The 13,523-nt window shown below is 42.4% G+C and overlaps 2 protein-coding genes across 2 annotated transcripts in view; both read right to left on the reverse strand.

Moving 5' to 3' along the window:
* The window catches only part of Trpv3 (transient receptor potential cation channel subfamily V member 3), a 45,737-nt gene extending 36,214 nt beyond the window's left edge, over nt 1-9,523 (reverse strand). The window contains exon 1 of the mRNA XM_004672385.2: nt 9,418-9,523. Within this exon, the coding sequence (XP_004672442.2) occupies nt 9,418-9,490 (73 nt within the window). The 5' untranslated portion in view covers nt 9,491-9,523. The remainder of the gene's footprint in view (nt 1-9,417) is intronic.
* Trpv1 (transient receptor potential cation channel subfamily V member 1) overlaps nt 9,522-13,523 on the reverse strand; it is a 44,178-nt gene continuing 40,176 nt past the window's right edge. Inside the window, exon 15 of the mRNA XM_004672386.2 lies at nt 9,522-9,694. Coding sequence (XP_004672443.1) covers nt 9,522-9,694 — 173 coding nt within the window. The remainder of the gene's footprint in view (nt 9,695-13,523) is intronic.

Here is a 13,523-nt window from a genome sequence, read left to right on the forward strand (position 1 = left end):
CTAATGAGTGGCTCTAAGTCAGCCCTGCTGGGTCAGCCTTGACCCCTTAGTCACCTACAGCTGTGTTGGCTCATGGCCTGTCAGGGACACTGTCACCACTGCGGCCAGGCAGGTAACTGACCCAGGCCAGCTGCACCAGTACAGCACCCCACAGGCACTTCTGCCTTTGTAGACCATGCTGAGCTTGCCCCCAGGGATTCCTATCCAGAGTCTGGGGTCCACACAGCACAGTCACAGGTGCATACTGTCAGAAGTCCCACCTCCTTCTACTGAGCCTGCAACCTTCGCAATATTGCCAGCCACATGAGTGACCCATGGGGCTCATTCCCAAGGCCCCAACAGTTAAAACTATCCTCCATTACCAGGTTCCTGAAGCAGCCATGAGCTTTGCTATGCACACCTTTCCTTGGTGGCTTAGACCCTCTTCCTACAATGGATAGAACACACTATAGTCCCAAGAAGCCTTTCAGATCAGGCGTACGTGTAGAAAAGAATAACACAGGCAGTGAGGTCACAGGGCAGGCAGGGAGGGTAAACTGGAAGCCTCTGGATATTCTTGTCCCAGCCTGCCTCCCAGAGGCCTGACCAGACAACCCCTAGACATCTGCCTAGATACCCATGTGGGCCTCAGCTGAGGTCACAGCTAAAGCCCTAGTTAGCAGTCTGTCTACAGAGTCTGTCTAATGCAGAGAACACATGGCAGGAGGTGAGATTAAGCCAACACTCTTCACTTTCTGCACCTCTTAAAACCCACAGATACCAGGCAAAACCCACAAGTTCCATCTCAAAAGGAAAGAGGAGAAGGAGTCTGTGGGGTGGGAGCAGGCAGGGAGGAGCCAACTACTTGACACATTAAGAAATGTTCCACTTGCTGCTGAAGAGATGGTGGAAGTGGAGCAGAGTGCATCACCCTCCTCAGGCTTGAAATATCGCCCTGATGTGATCAGAAGAGGGTCTGCATGCTTTGTGACAGACTGCACAGCCATCCCAGGTTAGGAGAGCTGAGCAGCTAGCTACCCCATGGGGTTCCTGGGTGGGGCTTGTCTTACTCTCAGGTTCTGGAGGGAGGGACACAGGGACAGCAGAAAAGAAACAGCAGCCAACTTAAAAATTGCCAAGAGAGGGCTGGAGAGATGGCTTAGCAGTTAAGGCACATGTCTGCAAAGCCTAAGGACCCAGATTTGATTCTCTAGGTCCCATGTAAGCCAGATGCACATAGTGGAGCATGCATCTGGAGTTCATTTGCAGTGGCTAGAAGCCCTAGCCAGCTCATTCTCTCTCTCTCTCTTTCTCTCTCTTTCTCTCTCTCTCCCTCTCTCTCTCTCTCTCTCTCTCTCTCTCCCCCCTCTCTCTCTGACTGCAATAAATAAATAAAAATAAAATCTTTAAAAAAAACTTTAAAAATTGCCAACAGAATAGATTTTTTAAAATAATAGACATTTCTTTTTTATATTTTTTAATTTTTTTTTAATTTGACGGAGAAAGAGGGGGAGAGAGAGAGAATATGGGTGCACCAGGGCTTCCAGCCACTGCACATGAACTCCAGATGCTTGCGCCCCCCTTGTGCATCTGGTTAACGTGGATCCTGAGGAACTGAACCCGGATCCTTTGGCTTTGCAGGCAAATGCCTTAATCGCTAAGCCATCCCTCCAGCCTGACATTTCTTTTTATTAATTTATTTATTTGAGAGAGCAAGAGAGAAAGAGGGAGAGAGAGAAAGAGAGAGATTGAGAATGGGTGTGCCAGGGCCTCTAGCCACTGCAAATGAACTCCAGATGCATGTGCTATACCTTTGGCTTTGCAGGCAAATGTCTTAACTGCTAAAAATGTTCTCATCACAAAAACATGATAAACTGCTGCTGGAGATATTTCTAAATGGTAAAGCTGCTTGCTTGCAAAGACCACTGGCCCAGGTTCAATTCCCAAGCACCCACACAAAGCCAGATGCACAAAGTGTCATATAAGTCTATACTTTGTTTGCAAAGGCTAGAGGCTCTGGCCCTCCCATATTCTCTCTCTCTCTCTCTCTCTCTCTCTTATACACACACACAAATATTTTAAAATATCAGTGGTGGGCTGCAGAGGTGGCTTAGCAGTTAGGATGCTTGCCTGTGAAGCCTAAGGACCCATATTCAACTCTCCCAATCCCACGTAAACCAGACACACAAAGGTGAGGTAAGCACAAGGCTGCACATGCCCACTAGGTGGCACAAACATCTGGAGTTTGATTGCAGGGCTGAGGCCCTAGTGTACCAATTCTCTCTGTCTCATTATAAAAATAAATTCTTTCTTAAGTGATGCTCCCCTCTGTTTTCATATGATGTTAATATTTTAAAAAGTAATGCATTATTTTTCAAATGGATTCCATAGGCATTTGGGGGGTTAAAAATCTTGTATTTTAACCATTTCAAGTCATTCAAATATAACTTTAAAAGTAAATAAGTTATAATTTATAAGTTAATAAACAAGTTATTAATGTTTAAAAATAAAGTCTTGTTAGTGTTGAAACCAAATAAATAAATAAAATATCAAGGTAAGTTGCGAGATGATGCTTTTGTTGAGTAGCTTGATTTTACAATGTATGCATACATATATGCTATCTATATACTTGCCAGTTAAAAAGAAGTGAAAAAACCTTTTTTTATTTGTTTGTTTTTGTTTACTGAAGTAGAGTCTCAATCTAGTTCAGGGTGACCTAGAATTAACTATGTAGTCTCAGGGTGGCCTCAAACTCATGGCAGTCCTCCTACCTCTGCCTCCCAAATGCTGGGCCCAGCTTCTTTCTTTAAATACTATCTTGCAGTTTGCCATTTACTTTGTTCCCACTTCATTATTATACACATGATTGAGATAAATAGCCAACTATTTAAAACCTTTGTTTTGGTTTTTCAAGGTAGGTTCTCATTCTAGCCCAGGCTGACCTGGAATTCACTAGGTCATCTCAGGGTGGCAATCCTCATGGCAAAACTCATGGCAATCCTCCTACCTCTGCCTCCCAAGTTCTGGGATTAAAGGTGTGAGCCACCATGCCCGGCTAAGAAGTGAAAATTTAAAGCATACAAATACATAAATTAATAGTAGCATCTCAGATTGGAGAGATGGCTTAGCAGTTAAGGCACTTGCCCACAAAGCCTGACAATCTTTGTTTGTTTGTTTGTTTGTTTATTTTGGTTTTTTGAGGTGGGGTCTCACCCTAGCCCAGGTTGACCTGGAATTAGCTACATAGTCTCAGGTTAGCCTCGAACTCACAGCGATCCTCCTACTTCTGCCTCCCAAATTCTGGGATTAAAGGCATGTACACCACATCCAGCCTGACAATCTTTATTTCATTGCCCAACCATGTAAAGCCAGATGCCCAAAGTGATACATGCATCTGGAGTTCATTTGCAGTGGCTTAGAGGCCCTGGTATACCCATTCACTCTCCTCTCTCTCTCTCTCTCTCTGTCTTTGTTTCTCTGCTTTCTGTCTCTCTCTGCTTGCAAGTAAATAATTAAACAATAATAACATCTCATTAAACAAAAGTGTTGCTTTGTTTGACTCCTTTATCATTTCTCTATACAAGAGAATTAGTAAAAAAAAAAATATCGAAAAGTGAAAAAGACCATGTTCTCAACAAAAATATAACATACTAAAATGCAAATGTGTATAGCACATTAGTCAATACTCAGTGAAATGAGGGTGGGAACGAGGGGGCATGAGAGTGCAACCTGGGGGAGCAAGGCCAACTTGCCATATGTTCATATATTCAATTTCTTAGTAAAGAAAGAAATGAAGAGCTGGGTGTGGTGGTGCATGTCTTTAATCCCAGCACTTGGAGGTAGAGGTAGGAGGATTGCCATGAGATCAAGGCCACCCTGAGACTACATAGTTAATTCCAGGTCAGCCTGGGCCAGAGTGAGACCCTACCTCAAAAAATAAAAGAAAGAAAGAAATGAAATGAAAATATAAGAGAGACATAAACAAAAAAGTCAATACACTTCACATGTATTAGGATGGCCAGGCCAACATGCTGACAGCACCAAATGCTAGTGCAGATACAGAGCAAGAACCTGCGTGCACTGCTGGTAGAAATGTAAATGTTGTTACATTGTAAAACAAAATGACATTTCTCAGATAAGTGAACATACTCTTGCCATGTGTCCCAGCAAGTGTACTCCTTCATATTTATTCAAAGACTTAGAAACATGTCCACACAAAAGCCTACAGATGGATACACATGTCAGCTTTACTCATAATTGCCAAAACTTTGAAGCATCCAAGATATAGTGCAGTTAGTGGATGGATAAATACACTGTGATACATCCAGATCATGGGATTTCATCCAATACTAAATAAAGAGCTGTCAAGATATGAAAAGGCATGAGAAAAAACTAAAGTACATTGTATTAAAGGAAAGAAGTGTAACCCAAAGGTTCTACAAACTATCAGTCTAGCTGATGACATTATGCGAAAGGTAAAACCATGGAGTTAGGGAAAAGGTTAATAATGGTTGCTAGAGGGGATTCCTGGAGCACAGAGGAGTTTCAATTCTGTAAACTACTCTGTATGATATTACCATGATGGATAACATACTTACACATTTCCCAGAATCCAAAGAAGTACACCCCCAAAGTGACCCTTGATGGGTGCTATGTGATAAAGATGTGTCCACATAGACTCAATTGTCACAAATGCATCGTTCTTGGCAGGATGTCAGTGGCAAGGGCGGCTGGGGGTGAAGAGATAGGGAATATGTAGGAAATCTTCACTTCTCAATTTTGCTATGAATCTAAAACTGCTCTAAAAATAGTGTATTGATTTTAAAAGGAAATATGGGGCTGGAGAAATGGCTTAGCAGTTAAGACAAAACCTAATGACCCCAGTTCAGTTCCCCAGAACCCACGTAAGCCAGATGCACAAGGGAGCACATGCATCTGGAGTTCATTTGCAGTGGCTAGAGGCCCTGGCATGCCCATTTTCTCTTTCTCTCTGTTTACTGATTCCTCTCTCTCTCTCTCTCTTTTTCTCTCTCTCTCTCAAATAAATAAATAAAATATTTTTTTAAAGAAATAGAAAGAAGGGCCAGATGTAAGCATGACCTTCTTTAAACATCCTATTTTACACTGTCATGAGCACACTGTCAGAAACGCAGCTGAGCACATCTATGTCTTTCCATAAAATCAGGATAGACTGGATGACAAATTCACAAGCTGCATCAGTTTTGTTAGCAGTAATTTGTCAAGTAGTCCCTTTTTTATGATAGCCAGGCCAAGGTAGACACAGGGTTTTTTTTTTTTTTATTCTAGTCTTAATTATTAATTTTAACACTCAAATCACACATTACACATCACACAGTAAATATGTATGTGCAAGTTACAGAATGGCAACAAAGGGATAAAGAGACCACAGCAAAGTTCCAGGAGTTTCAAAGAGGTATGAGAGGCAGAAGCTGCAAGGATAGGCTGTTAGGAATGCAGAAAGAGTCTGAAGGAATAAGGAACTGAACTGGAGGTCTGCTGGAGATGCTGCTGCCGCTGCCTCTGAAGCCAATGGTGTCACCACAGAGTGGGGCTGGCAGCAGGGTCAGAGTTGAGCCGAGCCTTTGGATCAAGTTGAGCTCCAGAAGCAAAGTACAGACTGGGGATCACAGAGCACAAAGTAGGCCCAGGGCAATTCAAGTAGGCAGCACCCGTAGTGAGGTTGGAGGTGAGCTGTGAAGGCCCTTGGGACAGTTTGGAATTCTCAGCTAGTTAGTCCCTTGACACACACACACACTGGGTGGCCAGATGACAGGTGGGGCTGGAGCCATCGCTGTGTTGGGTATCCTCTCTTTATGAGACCCAGGTCTGTCCAGATGAATCCTCAGGTCTGGTTATCCTGATTCGATTTTAATACATCCATGTGCTCCTGTCATCCTGATTTACTTTGAGAAATTAATAGGGTGGTGCCCTTTCTACTTTTAGGAAGAAATTATTAGTCTGTGTCTCATGGATGGTGCCAGACAGATAGTGCCATTCCTGTGCCCACCAAGGTAAGATATCATCCTCCATCCTCAAATGGAGTTAAATGATGCTTGTAAAATGGAATTTCTCAGAACAAGACACAGTCTGTAAAACCACTGTTTTATACCATATGGAACGACTTAGGGCAAAGCACAGCCTGGCCTCAATATACACAAAAGATTTTTTTTTGTGGGGGTGGGGTTGAGGAAGGATCTTACTCTAGTCCAAGCTGACCTGGAATTCACTATACAGTCTCAGGGTGGCTTCGAACTCACAGCAATCCTCCTACCTCTGCCTCCCAAGTGTGTACCACCACATCCAGTTTTTGCACAAAAGACTTTAATCCTTTGTTTGGTAAAGGAACATGCACATGATTCCAGGCAGCTCCAAATACATTCAAACAGCTGGCTCATTTGCAGAAATCTGCAAGTGCAAAACAACCATACATTTTCTAAGAAGGGTTAAAGGTAAAACAAGGGGTCCCAGGCCCATAGTAGGCAGCAAGAAGCCAGCCCTACTCCTTTCTGATGTTGGAATGGGTCACCATGCCCCAAGCAGCCTAACTCAGCAATAAAGACTGCTTTGGAGTCAGGCTGCCATGGGTCAAACCCAGGTCACACTCTTAGCTGCTTGTAAACCTTACTAACTGTTGGAACCTTGATGTTCTCATCTATAAAATGGAGCTAATAATAGCTTCCTCATGAATTGTGATGAAGCTTAAAAGATAATGCACATCAGCCAGGCATGGTGGCACAAACTTTTAATTCCAGCATTTGGGAGGCTGAGGTAGGAGGATTGCTGTGAACTCAAGGCCAGCCTGGGGCTACAGTGTAACTTTCAAGTAAACCCGAGCTAGAGTGAAATCCTACCTCAAAAAAAAAGGGGGGGGGGGCGGCATGGTGGTGCACATCTTTAATCTCAGCACTCGAGAGGCATAGGTAGGAGGATTATGGTGAGTTCAAGGCCACCCTTAGATGACATAGTGAATTCCAGGTCAGCCTGAAGTAGATCCTACCTCAAAAAAAAAAAAAGATAATGCACATTAAGTAATTTCATAAACACGCTAACAATCCTGGAGGTCTGTACCCTCCTCCTTGCCCTGCTGTCCTATGGGCAGTACACATCTTACTTCACTGACGGGCACCTCAAGGGCCCACTTTGGGCTCCTGTGCCAGGCCTCAAATGTGGGGCTGACATAGTGCTGGAGAACATGGAGAAGGGAACTCAATATTTCCTCCAGACTCACCCCCTATATGATTTGAATATGAAGTGGTCCCCAATAGACGCATGTGTTTGAACACTTGGTTGCTAACAATGGCACTGTTTTAGGAGGTTGTAGATCCATTTGGACCTGGAACATAGTTTATAGAGACAAAAAGATGACAAATAATCATAGGAATTTCCGGGCTTTAGTAATCAGACCCTGACTACTTGGAGAGTGACTTCAATGACTTGTGATGTCTTATTACAAACATGTAGAACCTATTTCCTAATGACCTCTTGGGTGTTATCCCAAAATGGTCAGTCCAAAGAAGGCAACTGATGCTATAAAATTACTACTTAACAAAATAATGAGCTGTCCACTTATCTAATCAGATATGGGCACACACAGGAGATCAGACCAAATAACTTTCCATTAACTATTATAAAAGAACTCCTACTCCCTGGGGTGGGGATAAAGGGAGTACTTGCTTTGAGACTTCATTTAACTGTGTCACTTTCTACTCTTCCAGAATATTTTCTTCCTTTTGTGGTTTTTTTCAAGGTAGGGTCTCACTCTAGCCAGTCTGACCCATGTAGTCCCAGGCTGGCCACAAAAACAGAGATCCTCCTGCCTCTGCCTTGCAAGAGCAGGGATTAAAGGTGTGCACTACTATGCCTGTTTTAGCATATTTTCTTTAATAAATCTTTTCCATGTCTGATCTGATCTGGTACTTTATCACCATCAACCCTGGCATGGCATAACTAGCAAATACATGGCTTTAGGGGCAAGGCTTGAGGGTTATAGACCTACTCCATTTCTGTCCCAAGCTTTCTGCTTTGATCCACAGAGATGTGAAGAAACCTCACCACAAACTCATATTTCCACTGACCAAATTGTTTCTAGCTGCCTGTCTTCCCTATGGTAGACTATACTACCTTAAACTGTAAGACAAAGTAAATCCTTCCTTCCTTAATTTTTTTCAGTCAGGTATTCCATAATAGCCATAAGACATGTGACTAACACAGCCCCTCACGGTATGTCCAAAGTCCTGGCCTCAGCTAAAGCCATCCATTCTTTTAGGAACCCTTGTGCAGTAATTTCTCAATTAAACAAGACACTCCACAGACATTAACACAGCACATCCATGTCTGGAACAGATCTGACTTCTGGATTACTTAAGTTCTATTCTACTAAAGCAGTCAACAGACCTTTTCTGGAAATGGCCAGATATAAGCATTTTGGGCTTTGTAAGCTCTTCAAGCTCTGTAACAGCTACTCAAGTTCTACATTTTAACAAGAAAGTGGCCATAAATGATAGCAAATGAATGGGTGAGGCTGTGTTCCAGTGAAATCTTAGTTATAAAAACAGGTGACAGATCAGTCCATGTGGAACAATGTAAGTGTGAAGAAGTGACCTCACCCATGGATAACAACTAAAGAGTGATTAAAGGCTCCTAGCCATATGGGAAGTCTGCATATATGCATGCACACACATTAACAGGCACACCCAGACTGCACAGAACACCAACTAGCTATGCCAGCACAACTACTGCCATAAAGTTCACACTTGTTACAATGCATGTGTGCACATCCATACATGTTTTAATTTATTTTATAGTTGGCAAGATGGACAGGATAGAAGCATTTAACAGTGCAAGGGCACAAGACTATGGTTACTACAAATGGAAGCTCACTGAAAAATTCCCTGCTATGTCCCTTGGATATGATTTTATACTTTTATTTAAACAGCAGCAGAGCTAATACTTGGGAGGACTTTGATATTTCAAAGTCTGAAGGGAAATGTCACTTCTGGAACAAGAACTGGAAATGGGACAAGTCTCTTCCACCTTCTCTGGGTGGCTTATCAAATGACAAACCCCTCCAAGATCTCTCTAGGCAGGTGAGGTGTTGAGCAGAATGGAGAAAGGAAGGGTTTCTGCACTTGACATCAAAGGAAGTGTTGGGTTCTCAAAGGTTATTTCCCTGGACTTCATTTACTTGTACTCTAAGCAATCTAAAAACCAAAAGGCCTAACATGTGTCCAGGTAGAGATCTACCATTCATTCATACTGTCTGATGAAGTCAGTAAAAAGTTAAAAGCAGATTACTAAAGATTCAAGGGAGATCACTGAAGATTCGCCTGGGGAGGGTGATGGTTGTATATGTAGATGTCTTCCCATGCACCCACCCATGCTTCCCACAGCATGTTCAGTGCAGTCCTAGGAATGTACCTGGGCAGGCACAGAGCAGGCCAGAGTGCAGACAAAGCTCTGGCATTTCTGGTGGCAGTGGGCATCCAAACATCCAGAGACAAGGGAACCCCGCAGACAGTCCCTCACTTCTCCCCTGAAGTCATTGAATCCTTAAAGACTTCAGCATCCTCTGGTTTTAGAGACCCTGAGAAGTGCTTTAGATGAACTTCCTCAGGCTGGGCAGGGTGCCTATCTCGAGTGCTTGCATCCCTCAAAAGGGGAACCAGGGTAAAGTTCTTCCAGTTTCTCCCTGAAACTGAGGAAGAAAAACATCATTACTATTTTGGAAGTAGCAAAACAAACAAGTTTACTTGTGGCTGTCAGATAGATGATAGATAGATATTGGTATGGCAGCTATGGAAGTCAGTGTGGAGGTTCTCAGAAAGCTAAAAATAGATCTACCATATATGACTCAGCTATTTCATTCCTAGGGATATATATACCCTGAGAATATACCCAGAGGACACTATCCCAGCACAGATATACTTGTAGATCCATATTCACTGCTGCTCTATTCACAATAGATCAAAAATGAAATCAGCTTAGATGTTTATCAACTGATTAATGGATAATGAAGATATAGCTCATATACACAATGGAGTTTTGTTTAGCTGTAAAGAATAATTAAATTATAATATTTTTCAGGAAAATGGGTGGAATATGAAAATATTATACTAAGTACATGGTCTAGGCTCAAAATGACAAATGCTACACATTCTCTCTTATATGCAGATACCAGCTTCAAATTTGATTTGTCTGTCTAAAATGGAATGTCTGCAAAACACAGGAAGCTAGAAAGGGGCTGCAAGAGGGCAAGAGGGAGAGGAAAAGAGGCATTAAAGGGAGTGGGATGGGATAGTAAAACACATGAGATATGAAAGTAAGGGGCAATGCTGGGACTAGAAAGGTTTAACTGGGGATGGGGGCATGCGAATAGGGGAGAGAAGGAGGTAAAGGGGTTATTAACCAAAACTAAGGATATATGAAAAAAGCCATATGAAAACCTACTACTTTGTGAAATAATTAAAGTATATTTTTAAAGAAGTTTGAATGAAGGTACTCTGCATAGGTGAATAAAACTGCTCCCAGAAGCCATAGGTTATTAATCAAAAATCCTAGCACAGTGGGGAGATACTACCCTATGAATTGTTTGTCAGGGATGCTACAGAGGTCCCTAAAACAATAGAGGCCTTTGTCATGGCTCTTGGAACTAGATGGTAAATCCCTGTTGCTGAAGACACCAGCACATTTTGGTTTTCGGAATACAGATATCTTTCTGACTGGCTTTCATATTGCCAGAAGGTGTTCTGCAGGCTCCTGGGGGAGAAAAGTCATCAGCAGTTTTACCCAGCTGTGAATCCTGCATGCTACACAACTAGCCTGCCAGGCGACAACCAACTGGTATCTGATTGGATATGAGGGTCATTCCACAGGAGGGAACTTATGCCTGATATTGTAACCTGGTTAAAAACCCATGGTTAGTGAGGTTATAGGCCCTAGGGAGAAAGCTACTACTATTGTTTTGCTAAATAGACATGTTATACCTCTCAAACTGTCTTCTAAATATTCATGCTTATCCCCATAGATCAATGCTACTCTGAGCCTTGGTAGAAAAAGTTTGGTGTATGTTTCTTTTGTTTTGTTTTGTTTTGTTTTGTTTTGTTTGCAGTGCATGGAAATTACTGCAAAGGCTCATAACTGGTTAAAGTGCTGAGAAAAAGTGAATTCTGAATGTTCAGCCATGAGTGGGATGTCTATATCAGTCCCCCTAAGGCTATGGAAGAAAGGGAAGAAAGAATGTACAAGCCAGGGGAGGAGTGCTATGGAATGCTATCTTCCCGACATTCCATGGGCATTGTAATCACGAACTCACAGCAGCTGTGTGGTTACCTGAGCAAGACCTGGACAAGAGTAGGCCTGTCAATCTTCTGTCATGGATGAGAGAGTGGCTTATGTGGCTCCACCCATCTCTGAGGAATGCCTGGCAGTTAACAGTTGCTCAGGAATGGGGAGACATTTTCTTAAATTTCTTAAATGGTGTAGCCACTGGTAAGTTGCCCATCCATGCTCATACAAGTAACCTTCCTCAAACTCAGTGGGTTCCCAATAAAAGGACATAAGTAAGGAGTGAAGAGTGGATAAGAGAAGGAAAGACAGGGTAAAGGGGCCAAAATATATTATATGGATATGTAAAATTGTCTAAAAATAAATTAATTGATTTTTAAATAACAGAAACAAAAAAGGGAAATGAAGAGAAAGGAGGTCCAGGCATCCTGAGGCTCCTGCATCAGGGCAGCTTTCCTTTCCCCTCAGCCGCTCAAGGAACCTCATCCTTATCCTCACAGGCCACACCATAGTCTCTGTTCCTCCACCCTCCATCCTATTCTAACATCTGTGACCTTGTAAGCCTCCATAGCCTCCCTGTTCAATGACAGAGAGAACAGGTTCCCACAGGGCAATTTCATACTAGGTCAGCTCTAGGGTGATGAACATCAACAAAAAAATCAAGATGTGGGGTCCAAGTGGAATCAGAATATAGCAGGTTGGAGATGTACAGGGGGAGTTCCTGGTAAGAAGGCTGCAGGGGAGTAATACCAAACCAGCCTAGGGAGGGATTTAAGCAAAACTACAGCAAAATACACTTTTCTTCTGAACAGTGAAGGTGTATAGATTTTTATCAGCCACAGTGGAGAAGCAGGAGAGACCAAGATCTACCAGAAAGGAGAAAATCCCATATGGATCCTCACACCCGCCTGGCCAGGTGCCCAGCTGCAGGAGAAAAGACAAAACAACAGGATTTTCCAACCTCATCAAACCTGAAGGGGATCAGCTGGAATACTGGTGGGACCAGCTGACCAGTTCCAATACAACTCCAGGCTTCCTGCACTCTCCCATCCCCCAACTATCAGAACCGGGAACCTCCAGAGAATACATTCAACCCCCTGCAGCAGGGCATCCAGCACAGCTGATCAGAACACCAGCTCCATAGCACAACACAGGGAGATAGAGGTGGGTATTCAGCATTGATGAGATTGGAAACCACCCCAAAAGGTAACAAGGCTGACTGACAAAAAAGCAGGTACATAGGCTGCACTAGAAGTGCTAATCTCTCTTTCCATGTCAGGGCAGGTTATGGGTTACATATTTGTTTTTGGCTTTACCATTTTCAATTAAGCTATATTTGGGGGTGACTATTGTTGCCTTTGATGTTTTCAGATTCATAGGACCTTTGTCTCTTTCTTCTGTCACTATTGGGGACAGGGTCTGATTCTGATCCAGGCTAACCTGGAACACATTGCAGAACAGAAATCTCAACTTCCCAGCTGACAGGATTAAGGGTGTAAAGCAAGACACACCCTTAGGAATTTGGGCTTTATAAGGTTATCTATTTGTTTCAATCCCACGCTTGCATACTCTGTGCTGTTTTTGTTTGCTTGTTTTTTGAATGTGCATATTGCTCAGTTGAATTTTAGAATTTTACCAGAAAATTGCTCCACCCAGCCCACCAGAATACTTGAATAGCAAACTCAATACCTAGGATGACTTCTGCAGTTGGACTGGAGTACAAGAGCTACACTTGGCACCTGAAACTCCTACTCTGAAGTAAGAGATTCCAAGTCTAAGAGCACCATAGATAATTAGAAAACCCAAGCATCAAGTCAACTCAGGATGCAAAAATCACTACGTTATAATACAAGAGACACAAAGAATCAAGATAATACAACTCCACCTAAAATTATAAATCCATCAGAAATGATTCCAAATGAGACTGTTTTAGATGAAGTGCCTAATAAAGATTTCAAAAAAATGACTTCATCTATACTCAAAGAAATCAAAGGAATCAAAAAAAAAGTAATAAGGAATTAAAGAAGAAAACAAACTCCTGAAGGAATTCCAAGAGAACACAGGAAACCAGTTTAATGAAATAAGGAGGTCATTATAAAACAAAAGTAAGGAAATAGAAATACTGAAGAAAAACCAGGCAGAAATTCTAGCACTGAAACACACACACACACACACACAAAAAAAAAAAAAAAAAAAAAAAAACACAAATAAAAAATTCTGTGGAAAGTCTCACCAGTAGA

This window comes from Jaculus jaculus, chromosome 9 (genome assembly GCF_020740685.1).
Source record: "Jaculus jaculus isolate mJacJac1 chromosome 9, mJacJac1.mat.Y.cur, whole genome shotgun sequence".
Lineage (NCBI taxonomy): Eukaryota > Metazoa > Chordata > Mammalia > Rodentia > Dipodidae > Jaculus > Jaculus jaculus.